The sequence below is a fragment of the Pituophis catenifer genome, unplaced genomic scaffold (assembly GCF_029215685.1).
Source record: "Pituophis catenifer annectens isolate HBS135680 unplaced genomic scaffold, rPitCat1.0.hap2 SCAF_2, whole genome shotgun sequence".
Classification (NCBI taxonomy): Eukaryota; Metazoa; Chordata; class Lepidosauria; order Squamata; family Colubridae; genus Pituophis; species Pituophis catenifer.
The window spans coordinates 104,427,071-104,445,935 of record NW_027256882.1 but is presented as its reverse complement, the minus strand read 5'-3'; the positions used below and the strand labels follow the sequence as shown (position 1 = coordinate 104,445,935).

General features: G+C 34.8%; 1 protein-coding gene across 1 annotated transcript in view; it reads left to right on the top strand.

Annotated features, from left to right (window-relative positions):
• RAPGEF6 (Rap guanine nucleotide exchange factor 6) overlaps nt 1-18,865 on the top strand; it is a 164,313-nt gene that overhangs the window by 54,643 nt on the left and 90,805 nt on the right. The window contains exon 6 of the mRNA XM_070937314.1: nt 4,617-4,760. Within this exon, the coding sequence (XP_070793415.1) occupies nt 4,617-4,760 (144 nt within the window). The remainder of the gene's footprint in view (nt 1-4,616; nt 4,761-18,865) is intronic.

Genomic DNA, 18,865 nt, shown 5'->3' with positions numbered 1-18,865 from the left:
CTTCAGACCTAGGTACAGCATGGAAATGGCATTGGTCGCATTGGTTGATGATCTCTGGAGGGCTCGGGACAGGGGTTGTTCCTCTGACTTGGTCCTATTAGACCTCTCAGCGGCTTTTGATACCATCGACCATGGTATCATGCTGCGCTGGTTGGAGGGGTTAGGGGTGGGGGGCACCGTGCTGCGGTGGTTCTCCTTCCTCTCTGACCGGTCGCAGTTTGTGTTGATGGGGGGGCCAGAGGTCAACCCTGAGGTGCCTTGTATGCGGGGTGCCATAGGGGTCGGTCCTCTTGCCCCTTCTGTTCAACATTTATGTGAAGCCGCTGGGTGAGATCATCCGTGGTTTTGGGGTGAAGTACCATCAGTACGCTGATGACACTCACCTGTACATCTCCACCCCGGAAAACCCCAATGATGCCCTTGACGTGATGTCCTGGTGTCTGGCGGCCGTGCGGATCTGGATGGGGAGAAACAGGCTCAAGCTCAACCCATCCAAGACCGAGTGGCTGTGGCTCCCAGCATCCCGATATAGTCAGTTGGTGCCATCTCTGACTATTGGGTGCGAGTCGCTGGCCCCCACGGAGAGGGCTTGCAACTTGGGTGTTCTCCTGGATGCACGGCTGTCTTTAGAAGAACGTGACGGCCGTGGCCAGGGGGGCTTTCTATCAGGTTTGCCTGATTCGCCAGTTGTGTCCCTTTCTGGATTGGGACTCTTTGCGCACGGTCACTCATGCCCTCGTCACTTCCCGCCTGGACTACTGCAATGCTCTCTACATGGGGCTCCCCTTGAAGAGCACCCGGAGGCTCCAACTGGTCCAAAATGCGGCCGCGCAAGTGATTATGGGAGCGTCATGGCACTCCCATGTAACACCTCTCCTGAGTGAGCTGCACTGGTTTCCGGTGGTCCTCCGGGTGTGATTCAAGGTGTTGGTGACCACCTTTAGAGCGCTCCATGGCTTAGGACCTGGATATCTACGAGACCGCCTTCTGCCGCCGAGAGCCTCCCACCGGCCAGTACACTCCCACAGAGAGGGGCTCCGGGTGCCAAACAATGTTGACTGGCGGCCCCCAGGGGGAGAGCTTCCTCTGTGGGAGCACCTGCCCTCTGGAATGAGCTCCCCCCGGAGATACAGACGATTCCGGATTTACGTACTTTCCGTCGGGCCCTCAAAACTTTTTTATTTCATCAAGCTGGGCTGGCCTAACTCTCCAATGGTGTAATTTTAATTCTAATTTTAAATGGGGGATTTTAGCTGTCGGGCCAAATTGTTTAATATATTTTAAATTGTTTTTAAATTTTGTATTCTATGTTTTTTATCTATGGCTGTTCACCGCCCTGAGTCCTTCTGGAGAAGGGTGGTATATAAATTTAAATATTAAATTAAATTAAATTAAGCCTTAAGAATTTTTTTTAAGATAGGAGGAAGAAAATATGGTTAGTGATCAGTTTCTACAACAGCATTTTAATGTCAAATTAACAAACAATAGTCGCAGAATACTACAGAATAGAAAAGAATACAAAATTGACCTGTTTGATCAGGGATAAGGCAATAAGCACATTTACAAAATACTGAAAACACTTTATGGACTTTTTGTTGAAAATGGATAGAACACAGTTAATGATTTTTGTATCTATCGATCAAAAAAGCATTGAATCTGGAAAGAAATATTCTATGTAATGTAATGTCAAAGAGGAGGAGGAATGATGTTAAGTCTTTTACTGAGAAGATTGGGAGTCACTTAAATATATTTTTGTGTACATGTTTATTTTCTATTTTTCTGCACTTTCTCTTTTTCTTCTCTGTCTTATTTTGTCTTATTCTTTATTATTTTAAAAATCTTTAATAAATTTATTTTAAAAACACAATACTTTCGTAATCTTTCCCAGCCTGCAGAGTATCAGTCATAGTTTTTCAGAGATTTTCTCAGATAACTCCTTTATTTGAGTCATGACTCATTACAATAGACTTGCATTGTGAAGGTCAGACTTTGATGAATAGAATACAAAATTCTATTCTTAATTAAGTCAGGATCTTCCATACTCACATCTGGTTATCATCCCCTTATTGAAACACCTTAATTTCCCATTCAAATGAACTGAAAATCTTAAAAGGTTCATGTACTTCTGTGACATGTAGCTTTGGATCATTTCCCTCAATAAATAAATGAACAAGTATAATGTTTTTACTTATTTATTTAAGTAGGTTGTCTTTAACTAGTTTTAGGTCATATTTATGCAGAAATATTGAACATTCAAAAGGGTTCATAAACTTTTAAGCACCTCTATATATGTAGAAATAGTGCTAAGTTTTTAATTAATTAATTAAACATTTGCATGGCTGCCCAACTTAAACACAACACTGGATGCCTCACAACAATAAAATAAATAACTATAAAATCAAAAACAACAAACCCAGCATCTCAAACATCCCTTTGAAATTCCCAACAACCAGCTTTAGATATCCCTATTCTGTGCTAGCACCAGGGTGGGGAAAAAGAAAACACTGGGATGAAGATGTTCCATAACGCTTCTACTTCCACTAGATGGCAAGATTTCATGGGAGTGTCCTATCCTATCCTATCCTATTAGGTAGGATGGGTAGCTACTCTCAGAGAAAGGCAGTTCTGCCTGTATGTTACGTTTTGCTCCTGAATGAAAGATGGAATATCTAATATTTACTTATATCATAAGTAAATAAGCACTTAAGGAAGAGCTGATGTAGAAGATAGAAGAGTGTATGAAATACAAATATACTATTGAAGACACGAATGAAAGAAACATGGAATGAAAACATTGCAGATCAATTTTCAAGTGTGTGTTTGCATTTTTCATTGTGTTACAAGGTTGTTTTGATAGTATGAAAATTGCAAAGTGATTGTATGGTAAATGCTATATACCATAAAAGAACAAATACACATACACGTGCAACTTGAGAATTTGCTGGAAGATTTTATGAGTTATTTCATGGGGAGTTTTTTTTACACTGGGGGTTTCCCTGCCAGGCAAGGTATTATTAATGGGGAATTACTACATTTTCAGTGTTCACTAAGCATCACTAAGAATCAGAGTTAGAAGCAATTTCCTGACTCATGTAGTACAATCTTCTTTGGAAACGTCTGAAACAGAATTATAGTTCTGATAGTATCTCTGATAATTGCCCAGCTACCCCTTGTCAAAGGTTTTGTAAAAGGATCAACAATGTATGATGTGTCAAGTACAGTAAGCTGTATTTTGCAACCTTATTTATATGTTATATTTACTTTTGAATTCTGGGCTCTGTTGTAGCAACCAGGATTGGTTGCATTACATTATGACAGCATGTTGTGTAGCATGAGAACTAGTCTGAAGATAACAATAGGCATATCTGCAGTGGTATTTAGAACTAAATAAAACAATGAGTAATTTGATGGATTAAAAGTATGCTTTATTTTTTTTAATAAAAGAAGTAAGTAAGAATATGATTTGCTTAAATAATTTATATAATTAATAGATATTATTTATATTTATAAACTTCTGGAGAAAGCACTTGAATATTGTAGTGTCAATGTATATTCTCTGATAAATGGATAAATACATTGCTGTTGTCATAAATGGATCATTCCTGAAATAACTATTATGTTTTATTCAGTCTTTTTCAAAGATTTGCATTTTTAAGATTCATTAACTTAGTGGAAGTCATTTAAGTGTCTGTTTAATTCACTGTTTGAAATCAGTTGTTTCTGCATATGCTAAGTTCATGGCTATCTAATAATTACTTTATCATTTAAAAATTAAATCATATAGTAATTGCAACAAAACACAGAACTCTCATTAAATTCCTGGGTGAAAGACTAAGCAATGAAAGGATTTTTCCCTATTTTGGAAATAATTATACAAATATATTTACTTTTGGCCTTTTAAATCTTCACATTACAGAAAATTAAAGGAAAGCTTGTTTTGAAATATATATGTATATATATTTTGCTGCATATTTCTTACACATATTTGAATTATCTCATGTCTCCTTTTGTTCTTTGTATATATGTGCTTGTCTCTGCTCTTTCCGGCTGAGAGTTCCAAAGGAAATGTGAATGTAGACTTTCTTTTTATAGCATAAATGAACATGAAAAAGAACAAGTTATCAACATTGCTCAAATTTAGTTCAAAACTTTTATGATTTGTATGTCATGAAACAAACTAGAGGCAGCACTCAAGCTTTATATGAAGTGAATCTGATAATTTTTATTTTGACATGTGGTTTACAGATAAAACTTTGTAGCAAACAATAATAACTGTCATAATAGTACAGTTTATTTTTGTCTAGGTAGCCATTTTAAGTATATAAAACTGTTCAAATACAGTGAACAGCTTTTATAGATACGTAGTGTTACTTAGGTTTTTCTTTTCTTTTTAAACAACACTGCTTCCCGGAAGGAAATTGTGGCCTCTCAGCTCATTGTAGTGAGTAATTGAAGAAGTGTTGCTTTAGTTTCAGGAACTTGTGTAGATTTCTTATGAGACAGTCACAGTATTAACTCATGCTGAGCCTGTCTTCATGAATTTTTTAAACTTACATAGACTTTCAGTGATATGGAAGAACTGGATGTTTAATCAGGAACCTGAACATGTGTTCCAGGTAGATAATTCAAAAGAGAATGAAGACAATATCTTGCAGAGGGAAGTGCCTCTTCGACAATCTCGCCGGAGGTTTCGGAAGATTAATCAGAGGGGAGAACGTCAGACCATTACAGATAATGTGGATGTTAGTAGCTACCTTTCCGTGAGTGTATTTCCTCTACTGTTAATTATTTACCCACCTGTATTCATCGTTCTCTGTGTTTGATTTTGTGTTGGAAGAAATGAAGAGATACATACAATTACAAAATGGATTTTATAAAATTGGAATCATAGAATGTTAGTTAACACTTCAAACCAGCTGTAGGTCTCTTGGATTCATTCTAATGCTCTATAAACTCTAAAGATCAACATTGCGGCAATTTAGTACTTTGGACAATGAGAGCTTTTACATTAAAATGTGTTTAGAAATATTTTGTGGAACTTTAGCTACCATGAAGAAAATTCATGCTGAGCACGGTAAGTCATTTGTTTGTGTCAAATGAGCTATAATTTCAATTTAATAGTGTATTTCTTTTCATCCTAGTTTGTAATGTCTTCAGCATCATAGAAAAACAATAACTTCTGACAAATCAAATTGTAATGAACTTCCACGATTGTTTACCTTCCATCAGCCTAACTTAGAGACCCAAAAGCTAATTTTAAAATTGCTCAGATTGATCAATCAGGAATGAAATTAGACAAATCTTTATAAACACAATTAACAAAATGTTAAAACTGATTTAAAAAACCAAGAATTCCCCGTATACTACGATAGACGAGAGATTGAAACTGCCTTCCCTTCCAAGCCATCCTCCCCACTTTCTTGAACTGAGAAGTTGTTCTAGGGATTGATTTATAGAACAAGAAAGCACTTGCTTTTAGTCTTTGTTGCAGATATTAGAAGTTTGCTGATTGTTCATGTTTCAAGAAGAACATTTCATAAGGGGGCAGTACTTTTTAATGTGCATTTTTATCCCTATAATGCGTAGAATATTTCTTCATGAATGTACCTTGTTTTAATGATCATTGATCATTAAAAGATACATTGAAGGTGATGCAAATTTATTCAGTTATTTGTATATTATATTTCAGTCTTTCAGCAGTAGCTGATAATTCCTTTTTTACTTGTATATGATTATATTTATATTCCTCATTTCTTCCAATATAGGCCCTCCACCATTTTGGGTTGTTGGGCACTTGTTGCATTTGAAGAATATGTTCTGAGTGCTCTGCTGATACAGCTTGCTTGTTTACAAAAAAGATATTTTCAAACAAAACGCTGAGTTTAAGCTGTCAATCCTTTTCTAAAGAGAAGCCATAGGGCTACTTTAAAACCTAAAGGGATTTTTGGAAGTAGGGTGCTGCTGGTTATCGGTTCTTTGCTTTGCAGTATTCCAGCTTCTAAAAGGGAGAAGATTTCAAAGTACACAAATTAAGAAACATATGGATTGTTCAATCACTACAAGAGAATTCCAGGATTTTAGAGTTCATCATAGAACGTCCTTCCTTTATTAGATACCATACATATTCTAATAAGGGGCACATCCACCATACAGGCAAAAACAATTTTGAAAATTATTGTTCTATTTAAAACTGCTTTCTGGTTTCAAGCCCTTAAATTTCAACTTTGTTCAAAGGTCAAAGGAACTGAAAGGATATAAATATGTTTTTCTCAGGCTTCCCAAAGTTCTTGCACATTGGGGTGGAATATAAATACTATTAAGCAAATAAATAAAAACTCATTTCTTCCAGATATGTTGGAACTGATATTAACCAAATTCCCAGTGACTTGCAGTACTAAACTCTATTAAACCTGCTTGGTTAAGTAAAGTTTCTTTAGGCTATATAGCTGAGGTTAATTTAAGATCCCATTAGATGAAATATTCCATCATCTGTTATTCAGATATTTTTATAATTTAGATTATAATAAAAGAAGTTATGAGTGCTATGTTGGTTGTTCTTTTTCTCCTGTTTTGTATTAGTACTTATAAATTAAATTTATGTTAGATTTCCTTTCTTGGTTAACTTACCCAAATACATTTAATTTTAATAGCATTGCAGGATTGTAAGTGAAGGATTGTGAAAGTAAATAGAAAGTATTCCTAGAAGAAAAGTTACAAGTGGCTACAGTATTTTGTTTACAAAAAGAGAGGGGGAGGAGGGAAGAGAAAGAGAAAGAAAGTAAGAAAACAAACACGAAGCAAAGTTAAAGTGTGATAAAGATGTATAAAATTATGAATGATGTGGAGAAATGGCATAGTGCATAATCTTTGTGTTACTGTCAGTTTTAAGACATATATAATCATTTTTAAGAAAGGTGATTTCTTATAATATGGAATAATGCTATTGAATGTATGCTCTTACGATAATTTAGTAATTGCTGTTTCATGGGTAATTTATTTCAATTTTCTTCATTTCAGTTGACCTATTCTCAACTTTATTGTTAAAAAAATAGTAGTTTTTAACCCACCATCTATTTTTGAGAAAAACTTGAGAAAGGAAAAATAATGTTCTTTTTGTTTTCCTTCCAAATTTTTTTTGTGTCATCATGTTCTTGCTCATCTCACCTGAGGTCAACATGTAATTAAAAGGACTTCAGTATTATACCAGTTGTATATCAATTCGGGCTTTTGTTTGTGGTTTGTGATAATGTTGCATTAAAATGACTTTCAAATTTGTTTACAAAAGAAAGATATACCGTATTTTTCGGAGTATAAGATGCACCGGAGTATAAGATGCAGCTTAGTTTTTGGAGAGGAAAATAGGAAAAAAAAATCTGCCTACCAGGTATTCATCTGGCTAGCGTCCTTAATCTGGTCAGCTTCAGCACATTAGTTTGCTGGTTTTTTATCCCCTGCTTGGTAATAAAAAACAGCTTCTAAGGCACAGCTGAGAAGAAGCACCAATGAGAAAAGTAGGCAAAGCACAGGGAGATCGCTTCACTTGTTTAGCACCTCGTTAGTGCTAAAAAAAAGCTTCAAAAAAGCTACATTTGGAGTATAAGACGCACCCAAATTTTCAGCCTCTTTTAGGGGAGGAAAAGGTGCGTTTTATACTCTCCAAAATACGGTAACTGTTATGAAGTAATTTCCCAAGCAGCATAATAATGGTTACTGCCATCTCTAAAAATTTCAATTATTGTTATCTAAGTGCTTATAAGGAAAAAAAGTGTTTGTTTTGACTTATATATAACAAAACATTGCATGGGAATGCTGCAAAATTATGTGGTTGAGTATTTTCTATTTATTAGCAGAGTGGGCAGAGCCCTTCAATTTAAAAAAAAACAACATTCTTAATGGTTTAACATCATATGTGGAGAGCTGATAGTCCTGTCTGTCGTTGTGGTGTTAACTGATGTTGTCATCTGTTTACAGGAAGCTGCTTTTCTAGCTGAATGCCAGATTACTGATTCAAAAGCAACATATCAGATATTTTTTTTTTAAAAAAAGTTTAAGAATAGGCATCTCATTGACAAGTTAATAAGAAATTCTCTTTCCTTTTAGTAGTTTATTTCTGGAAGAAATATGTAACATGAAATAATTTTAAAGAAGTTGGGTATTTGTTACTAGAACAGAAGAGACAAGGCTGGATCACACTTAAATTAGTCATTAAAGAGCAATGGCATGCACCCTTTTTACTATCGGAGGTATCGTGATTTCATCTATTTTAATATGTGACTCTTGCTACTCAAATATATTTTAGATCATTGCCTCATTAAGAAACTTTCTACATTCTTAATGCATATTCACATTCCTTGAGAGAGCAAATTCAATCACATTGATTCAAATATATTGGGGAAAAAATGGAACATCTTTATTGCTATATTGTCCAGATTGTTGGTCAAACCATTATATATGGAGGCTTTGGACTGTCTGAGCTTGGTTGTTTGCTTGCTTCATTGTCCAGATGAAGTAACATCATATTACCTGGTTTTATAATGAAATGTCTGCAAGCAACCAACCAAACAAACAAACACACACACATACACACAGAGCACCAATCCCTCTACAGTGGAACCCTGAGGTGCATTCTCTTCTGTTTAAACAGAAGAGTGTATGTTTGTTGTGTTCAGTGCATAACATTCAAAAAGCATTTCCATTCTCAATATGGAGCTTGAGACAGTTCAATAATATACTCTGGAAAACATATTAATTAATTAAATATTCTAAAATGTTTCTGAATTTTCCAATCAGCATTCTACTCAGGCAAATCATTCTGCTGTGTATTCCTGTTAGGAATTGTTGATGTCTATTTGAATCAAATGCCTGATATCAGAGACATAAGTATTAAAATGAAATATGCTTTATGTTTTTGTTAAAAACAGTGCATTAAGTTTTAGATAAAAAACCCTATATTTTGGAATAAAAAATAACTTTTTCTTAAAGAAATTGAATAATTTATTTCCTTTTGTTTTTAAAAATTATTTTGATTGTGTAGTTTTTACATGCTAATTATGATTAAAGTTATATAGAGAGGGTAGGACTAATTTGATGGTTTTGTCAGAAAGTAATGGCAAATCATTCAGTGGTGAAAACCTAATATATGAAGTTTTCAGAATATTATGTAGGTCACTGAAATAAGAATTTTTTTGATTCATGGTAAAATAGATATCAATATTGGAATATACCATGAATTATTCAGTTTAAAGTTAATTTTTTCTCAGAAAAGACACTGCTAATTTTATCTTAAATGATTTAATAATTTCACAATGGGCTGTGTTCCAGTTATCAGAAACAGATGCTGACCTATCTTAGAATGTACTATATTTTCAAAGTTGAGGAAGGATGTTCGTTTCTCCTATTCGGACTTCGCAATCTTATAATATCAAAACTGAAAGAAATAGGGGAAATTTGATATACAGAAGTGAAAAAGTAATGTGCATAATCTGGCATACATTTCTCAAAGCATCTTGATTTTAATTTGAATGTAATCATGTCTGGAATTATATATCTAGTTTACTCTAGCCTAGTAACTACTGGAAATAAAATATTTCTAGGTCTAAGAAATAGGACTGAAAATCAAATGTTCTGCCATTTATGAATCATATGCGTAGCCTCGTTTTGTGAACATGTCATCTAGCCATAGTTTCATCCTGCCTTTGTTTCCATATTATTTCTATTATGCACTTGAGCACCAATTCTAATTGTATGGTGTCTTTATGTGGACATGGAACTGATGTCATGTTAAACTGATACAGTTGCCTAAGGAATGAAATGTATTTGAAAACATGGCCTGGCTTGAATTTGTCTTTCTCACGGAGACCCTCTTTAAATCAGCTTCTGTGCATGTTTGTTCCCATTAAAAGTTTACATAATATAATAGAGCTATGCAAGATTTGCATGGCTCATATTTATATATGTAAGTGTTGTGGCCTGCCAGCGGCCTGCATGGATTGTTGCTGATCCCGACGACGAGGAGGCTGGTGTGGTGTTGCGCCAGCAGTCTGTGCAGTCGGCGCTCGAGTCGGACAGCGAGGAGGCTGAAGAAGATGTGGTGCCAGAGGCAGGGATTCAGCCAGGGCCTTCAGAACCTCCAGAGGCTCCTTTAAGTGAAGAGGATGAAGTGGAGAGGAGCCTCTTCTCAATGCACGAGCACGCAGAGCTGCCAAAAGGCAGGAATGGTTACTCAGGAGGAGGTCTCCTTGAGAGTAAGGCTTGGGGCTAATTGGCCACTCCCTTAGCCTATTTAAGTTTGCACACAGCTTGTAAAAAGCTGCAGGAAACAACGTGTGTTCGTTCATTCGCTGATCATTGAGTTTGAATTTTCTCTGCAAACCTGGCTTCTGGGCTTTCTGCCAACTCTAGTAAGACTATCTTATCTGTGGAATTTCTGGCAGGTTGTTAAGAACGTTTTATTAACAGCTTGCATTTTCAAAAGACTGTGTTTTGAAGTAAACTGAGTTTTGTTTGGAGTTTGTGTGTGCTACGTTCTTTGGGATCAGTAGCTGGGGCAGAACAGTAAGGGGATGCCCAGTAGCAATTGTAAGGAGCACTTTAAATCAAATACACTTGTTTCTGGAATCATGGCATTCTGGAATAAAGACATTGCTTCTTTCAGGAATGGCCGACATGCTTTATGACTAGCTTTACAAAATTTGACGCATCTTTTCCTCTTTGATTGCAAAGTGCTGCATTGCCCTAATAAAATAATTGCTTCCACACCACATGGAACATTTTCATGACACAAATAGATAGCAGCTCAATTGAAACTCTTTATGTCATGCACAAAACACTGTGTGATGAATTGTCTTATACTAAGATAGCATGATGAATGTCTAAAAAAAAGAAATCACATTTTTAAAAACATATGATAAACACTCTGTTCACAAGTACTGGCTTAAAACCGTATCCACTAATTTTATCTAATAATTTCCAATCAGCTAGGCAAAAGATAGTTCATACCAAAACAAAACACCCTGTCATATGGACTGTCATCAGAGTTTCTTGGAATTATGCCCTGTAAAAGGGCTTCTTATAATGTATCACAGATGTAGAACTGCAAATTGATCTAGCAAATGCTAATTTAGACTATATCAAAGGATGGAAATGTAATTTCTGTGCACCCAACCAGCCTGTTACAGAAGGCTCCAGCTCTATCCAAGTATTGGAGAGCTTTTTTTCAAGGCCCAACTATTGTCATTCTATCTACATGGGTAGAGAATACAGTAAAGTACCATATAATGAAAATGGTTGCCCTTGTGGAACAGGATCAGTGAAAACTATTGGACATTGCTCCTTTTGTATGGAACTTTATATGCAACATGATTTATTTTATTATTTTGCCTTTTTGGGCACTGGGAAGCTTGTTATAATTTTCTCTTACAGACATGAGTTTTTATGCCAACTTCCAAGCAGCAAAATTTTGTGTTGTGTTTTGTGTAGAATTCTTGGTGATATTTTTAAAAAAAGAATCTGTTATAAATGATATGTTAGATGATACTTCCATTACAGTTTAAATATTCCATATCTATATGATATTTGAAGGATAGTCATATAATTTTTTTTTAATTTTAAAAAATATATGATAAAAGTAACATTTATACCTAGAAGGAGATTTAGTTTCTTTCACTAGCTAAATCTTGCTCAGAGGTTTGAGATTGGCAGTGTTTCAAAAGGAAATGTAGACTTTTCTTCATTCAAATTTAGGGAAAAAATATGAAATTGGTATATGCTAATAATTTTTCTTCTAGTCTGTGTAAATTCTCAGTCATCCAGGTCATGGTTGTCCCAAAGGTGCTTTTTCAGCTGGACTTTCTTGTTTTTTTCTTTGAAGCTGTTTCACTTCTCATCCAAGAAGCTTCTTCAGCTCTGACTAGATGGTGGGGAATGGAAGGATTTATATTCCTTGCAGACAGCTGGTCATTAGCATTCTTTTAAAGAGTCATTGAGGCACTTGGAGATTTATCTGTGTCCCAGGGTCAGCTGAGTAGTGCAAATGGTTTCAGCATTTTTTGCTGGAAATCCATGTATACTCTCACACCATTTGAAGAGTGTTTATCCCAATGTTCATGACTATTGAGATTCTCAGTCATCCTGGTCATGGTTGTCCCAAACGTGCTTTTTCACAAGGCAACTGGATTTTCTTGTTTTTTCTTTAAAGACATTTTGCTTCTCATCCAAGAAGCTTCTTCAGCTCTGACTGGATGGTGGGAATGGAAGGATTTTTTCTTCTAATAAATTTGCCTGAATAAAAGCAAAAGTTAATCAGTGTTCACTCTAAATCAGGGAAGCAGATGCTCAAGTCATATCTTTAAGCAGCAGTTGAGTTGGTTTGGGCAAATTTGGCCCAAGAGAACTATATTTTTGAAAAATAGCATGCAACATACTTTATAAGCTTTCAAATTCTTTTTTAAAAATTGAGAAGTTGTATCTTGTTCTCTCCTTTGCTTTGTCTTCTCTTTCCCGTTGTTTTGTTTCCTTTGTTCTGTTTTTTCTTCCCTGCTATCATTCAGTGGGAATTCCTTTGGTGTGTAGCCTGGCAGAAGATTTCTGGGCTTTGGCTTAGATCTGGATGAGAAGCCTCCTCTTCCTTTTTCCTTTGCTTTCTTTTTTGCTTCCCCCTTTCTTTGTTGCTGCTGCTCAGTTTTAATCTCTTTTAATCTCTTTTATCCAGGAGATAGGTTGAAGCCCAAATCTCCTGGGCTCCAGCCCAGGAGATTTGGGCTTCAACCTATTTCCTGGATGAAAGCCAGCCAGCCAGCCAGCCAGCCAGCCTTCCTTCCTTCCTTCCTTCCTTCCTTCCTTCCTTCCTTCCTTCCTTCCTTCCTTCCTTCCTTCCTTCCTTCCCTCCCTCCCTCCCTCCCTCCCTCCCTGATGTGCTAATGCATCATCTTTGACATTTAACAGGGAACTGTGTCTCATGACTGGGCATGTGAGGACCACAAACAGTATGCATGCAACTTAGAGGGAACATTGCTGCCCATATGCTTTTATTCTGTATATATTTTTATACTTTTGCAATTTTAATTCCTTTGGCTGTGTTCTGCTGAAATAAGCCTTTGAACCTGCAAGTTATTAATTTAAAATTGATTAAATAATTTTAATTTTCAGTAACATTCTAAAGAGAAATCCAATGTTACTTACAAAAAGGTGTAAGTAATGTAAGAAATGACTTGTTTGTTCATATGGCATCTAGATATGGTTAATACATGAATCTACAGTGAATGAAGTAAATCAGATGGAATTTATGCAGCTATAAATGTCAAATACTCTAAATAAGAAAAGACTTTTTAAATATATAGTATATTACCTGTGAGAAGAAAAGGAGCTTACAATGCCTAGAGGGAAATTGAATCTATGGTCCTTTTTTATTGTTCCCTCTGTATCTCCAGTTCTATTTTTAGAAGCTTACATCATTTTTGTTCTAGTGACAGCCTCTTGCTTACATTTCTCCTCCTCTCTCCCTCTCCCTCCCCTTTCTTTCTCTCCCCCCCCGCCCCCGCCCAGGATAGGTTATGTGTTTCTACTATTATTGAATTATACCATTATTTTGGTAGAATTTTTAGACCATAGAATGCTGTAACTGCAGTGAAACTGAACACATATTCCTTGTTTAACATTGGAACATAATAGTATTATAATAAAGAAGAAACTGTGGATAGCTCATTTGGATATTTTTAATAATTGTGATACAAAGCCTTACATAATTTTTTTTAAATGCAATAATTATAATTCTAAGCTTTCTTGAATACAAAATAATTTGAGATAGAGAAGCTTAAATGATGTAGGTGTTTTAGCTATTCTAAATCACAGAAGACACAGTGCATAGTGGAGATGCTGCCAGATGTTGTCCCATCTGCCAGTAATAATTTTCACCATTGGCCCTTTCTCTTCCAGAACACATTTCAAACTGACACTTGTATATGTTACAATAAACTTTTGATAACCTTTTTTGTCATTAAAATGTTAAGCACTTCAGTTTGCCAAACTATAAAGATTTTTAGATTGCTTTGTAACCTGTCATTCAGCTTGCCAATTATCAGATGCTGTGAGTCTTTAGCTTCTTGAATTCCATTTTGAGCATAATGGTTTACTGAAACTATATTACTATTTACTGTATAGATACAGAAATTTCATATATAGTGTGTCCCCATTTTTTCTTTTGGAATTGTTTGTTCATATTTGGGGAAATTCTGACGGAAATATTAAAAATATGAGCAAATATTTGAAATACATGGAGTTTATTAAAATACAATCTAAAATAAAAATGAACTGCTTGACCATCTGTCTTCCTTTCTATGTATCCATCCATATCTAATGTACTCTTCTTTTTTTCTAAGTTCATTATATTTTTAAATAAATAAAGTATACTGTTTGCATTTGTAACTTTATTCAATAATTTATTTATTTGCTGACAAGCTTAGTATAGCACATTGTATCTTTAAAGTTAGTCTTAATTGCTTGAAATAATCGTACAAAATATTTGTAAAAATATTACTTCCTTTGCAAATGCATTTTGATCATTTTACATTTGCTCACAATATACAATATGTTCATAAAATTTTGGCTTAGTAGTGTTAAAAAAAATAATTTCTAAAGCTTCTAGTCTAGTACAGAATTAGGTTAGTCTTACCCCCTGCACATAGCTGTTAGATTGGCAGTGTTGCATGTAAAATCTTCCCCAGGGAGTTGCAGTAGCTGCAGTCTGATTTGTAAGAAAGGGAAAAGGATGATGTCATCTTCACTTAAAGGGGAAATAGAATTTTCACCCATTATTGGGCTCACAGTTATAGTAGCTGTGAAATATTGCATTCATGCCATACTCTTTAGTGGACTGAATTGCATGGTACAATAAAATGTTTTTAAAAGGCAATTTTTAGGCTATACGTTCTATTTGCTAATATTTAGGAAATAGAAGAAGTTATGTTTTATTTAATCAAGTTATATTTAGGAGGAACTATATTTTGCTAAATAATTACCTTAAGTCATTGGAGACATGGCACTCTGCTTAGGTGTTCTACATGCAAACTTTGGAACAGTTTCACACAACTCTTTATTTAAACAGAGTTGCTACTATAGTGATGATGGTTTTTCCTTTTCTTATAAACAAAAACATTAATTTAAATGCTGATCATTCTATGATATTCTCAATTATTGGAGGGAGGGAGGGAGGGAGGGAGAGAGAGAGAGAGAGAGAGAGAGAGAGAGAGAGAGAGAGAGAGAGAGAGAGAGATCCCTTGAATACAATATTTAGACAAATATCCCCTCTCAGCAGTCTAAAATAATACCAAGTGGATATTAGTAAAAAACAAAACAAAACAAAACAAAACAAAACTTTTTTTCATTCATGAAAATATCTGTTGGATTAAAGAGCTTCCAAAAAAGATACCCTTGAACAAAACTTTTGATATGACCATTTCCTGTTTTTTGTGCCAGATAATTAAATCTAAAACATTTTTTTAAATCAGGTTATCAATAATATGTGCATGTTGATCATTGGACAACTGAGAGTATTGTTAAGTTTTTAGAAGATACAAATGAAATTAATCTAGAATTTATGTGAATTTGTGAATGAATGCCATTCATTACCAACCATGAAATGCCCTGCTTTGATCATTAAAGCAGTGTCAATCTGTCTTTAGATTCAGATGAAATATGAACACTTGGTCTATACTTGAGTTCCGAATAAGAAATTAAAAAATAATTTGCTTTTAGAGATAAAAGTGTTTATTTAATGCAAAACCTGGATTTTGTGCTTTTGTAGGCAACAGTTTTTTTTAAACTTGTAGCTACAGTGTTCATGTATTTCCCTCTTAATTGATTGCACAGAAGATATGTATGTTCATTTTGAATCTATACCATTAAATCCTTTAAAGTGTCTGGCTCTTTGCCTTAATGGCTAACACCATTGTTTCCCATTTTTAATATTAAGACTTCAAATATCAAAGCTTTGATATAGTTTAAGGCATGATATATTTTAATTCTCCAATTTAAAATGGATTTTATTCAAGGTTACAATATTAGGAAAAGTTTGTGCTCTCCAATTTAAATTTTTTTTAGAGATCATGGGTATGTATGTAATGAAGGAAATATCTTAATCATTTTAAATCACAGTAACTAGAAATATTATTTGCTTATAACACACCTTAGGAAAAAAACACATGTGTATAGATGCACAGATTTCAAGATTAAGTGGTTAAAAATAAAACACCCAGAGGAATTGTGTGCTGTGTCAGATGAGCAGAGTGATATGAAATGTAACATACTGCATTTTGCTGAATTGTTGTTGTACAGAGATGTGTTTATATTAGGTCAATAAAGATGCTCTGGCTGCATCTGCAGATACAGTAGCCAATTGATCTAATGCAGTTTCTAAAGGCTTTCTATACAGGTGATGTCATCCTTTTAGCTCCATTCCCCTCCCACACTCCCCCCTCCTTATTAGATATTTCATCTTGCTGCGGAGCATCCAATCGATGAGAGCTTTTCCTGAGGGAGCTGCTGAGAAACGAGCAAAGATAGTAGGAATTAGGACTCGACCATTCAGTCTTGCTGTGGATGTTGCTTTTTGCAATGTATTAGAATTTTTTAAATTGAAAAATGCTAGATTTGGATTAACCATGGTATCTGGCTGTTGCATTAGAATTCTTAGCTATACTGCAGTATTTTAAACTCTGCATTGGGGGTGTGAGGGAAATGGCTTTGATTGCAGAAGCTTTGAGAAATTCTACAATGCAAACCTGTTAGACCTCATACACACACTCACGTTTTGCCTCCGAAGATACTGGCTGTGTGTGGATTCAGTATTGCGGCTTTGGTGGGCAGGAGTATAAAGAAAAAGAAACTTTGATATGAAGGATTCTTTGGTCACTCAAGATTTAATGAAGAAGACTCTTAGCAAAACTGTTCCTGCTTTATAAAACGTGAAGATGGGAAAAGGGAAACTGAAGACTAACCAGCTTTAACTGTGCCTTGAAACAGAAAAAAAGAATCTTAAGAGGAATTTAATATTCATCTTTTCGTAATTATTGTATGAACTTTCAGCCTGATCCTGAATTTATTTTATGTCTGCTGTTTCAGGCATATTCTCATTGATGTTAATATTTTAAAAGAGAAGTACTACTAAATTTTTTGAATGTGTGAAATTACCTGCTTGTTGAAATTGGACTGATTTTTTTTTTTTGCAGTAATCATTGCCAGATGAAAGCTGCTGAATGATAATTTTTTTAAAAAACCACTGTGAATATAAAATCTGACTAATCATGTGCCTGAAGATCCATATCTGATTTATAGTTTATAAAAAGAATCTTCCAAGGATCTTACTTAAATTATTGTTTGTGACTTTTGTTTGCAAGTGGAAGCTTTCCTTTTTAACACAGGAAATGGCTTTTCTTGTTCGTTGTTATGCCAATTGTCTGCAGCCATGGGCCTCTAAAGTAAGTAAGGATTTATAAGCAGGGTTTTCCTCTGACTGAATAAAGTAAGAAAGTAAATCTTAAAAATATTCACATATGTAATTTCTGTTGATTTTCTTCTGATGTTGAAATTCTTTGTACTATAGAATTGAACTTATCTGAGTCAGTACTATGAGAGAAATATAGCAGGGTGCATTAATGTTTAATATTGCTCTTTGACCTAGTTATCAATCTTTTCTGAAATCATGTAGCCTTGTGGTTCAGGTTTTGCATATACTTGGGACTGTAAGTGTTTAAGAGCATCTGTCTGCTATATTATAGAAAAAACATTTACATTGTATAATCTTATTCGTGAAAAATTACGCCTTCATAAAAGTTTCTTCATTTGCATCTTTAGTGTAATTAATTAGTTCTAGAAGTTTTCTCTGTGTTGATGCTAAACTTAAGCTGTTGCCTAGCGGTAGGAAACCTTCATAGAGCTTTTATACCTTAAAAGTATATCTGATATTTCCCCCCTTAATGTTAGTGAATAGTAATAACATTTGAGGTGTGTTCATATATTTTTATTATAGAATTGATTGACATGGGAAATTAGAAATATATTAAATTTTTTCAGTTCTATTAGCCTGGTTCTCCTATAATACTTTCAAGCTTCCATTGATAAGCAAAGAGCTATAATTATTTATTAACTTTGCTCTTTGGTAGATTTTAAGACAATTGGGGGCTATTTCATTTAATTGGCATATTTTCTATTCAATCCAGCTGATGATTTTCTTGCTAAGAGCTTATTTCTTAGCAGCCTTGCCAACCCTTCCAAAAAATCCCTAAAGATTAAAACATCATTTTGGTGTGGATACTCTGCTGTACCCATCCCTTATCTCCTGCTGATCTATCCCCTTCCTCCAGTGACTGTCACAACATTGTTTCCTGTGCTATGACAACTGTCAAGATCAGAGGTCTTCAAACTTGACAGCTTTAAGACTTGCTGGAGAATTCTGGGAGTTGAAGTCCACAAGTCTTAAAACTGCCAAGTTTGAAGACCTCTGGTCAAGATCATCCTACACATTCATTCTGGCTTTGTCCCTAGAAATGAGAGCAAAGACAGAAAACAATATATAACCAACATTATCATTGTACTATTATATTTCTTTAGCCAGGTGAATTAAAGTGATGGGAACTTTTATTCCTTTCTGATTTAATCAATCAGTTCTGACCTTGCTCTTTCTAGGAAGAACAGGCTGCTAGCCCTGTAAGATGGAAAGATCTGACTGCAGTCACTGAGACACTGAACTATAGTTCTAAACTGAGACTGAAGACTGGTTAAGCCTTTGGTTAGTTCGGGCTTAGTTATTGTGGATTTATAAAACACTGTTAATATGTTGTGCAAACAAAGATAATTATGATTTATTTAGACC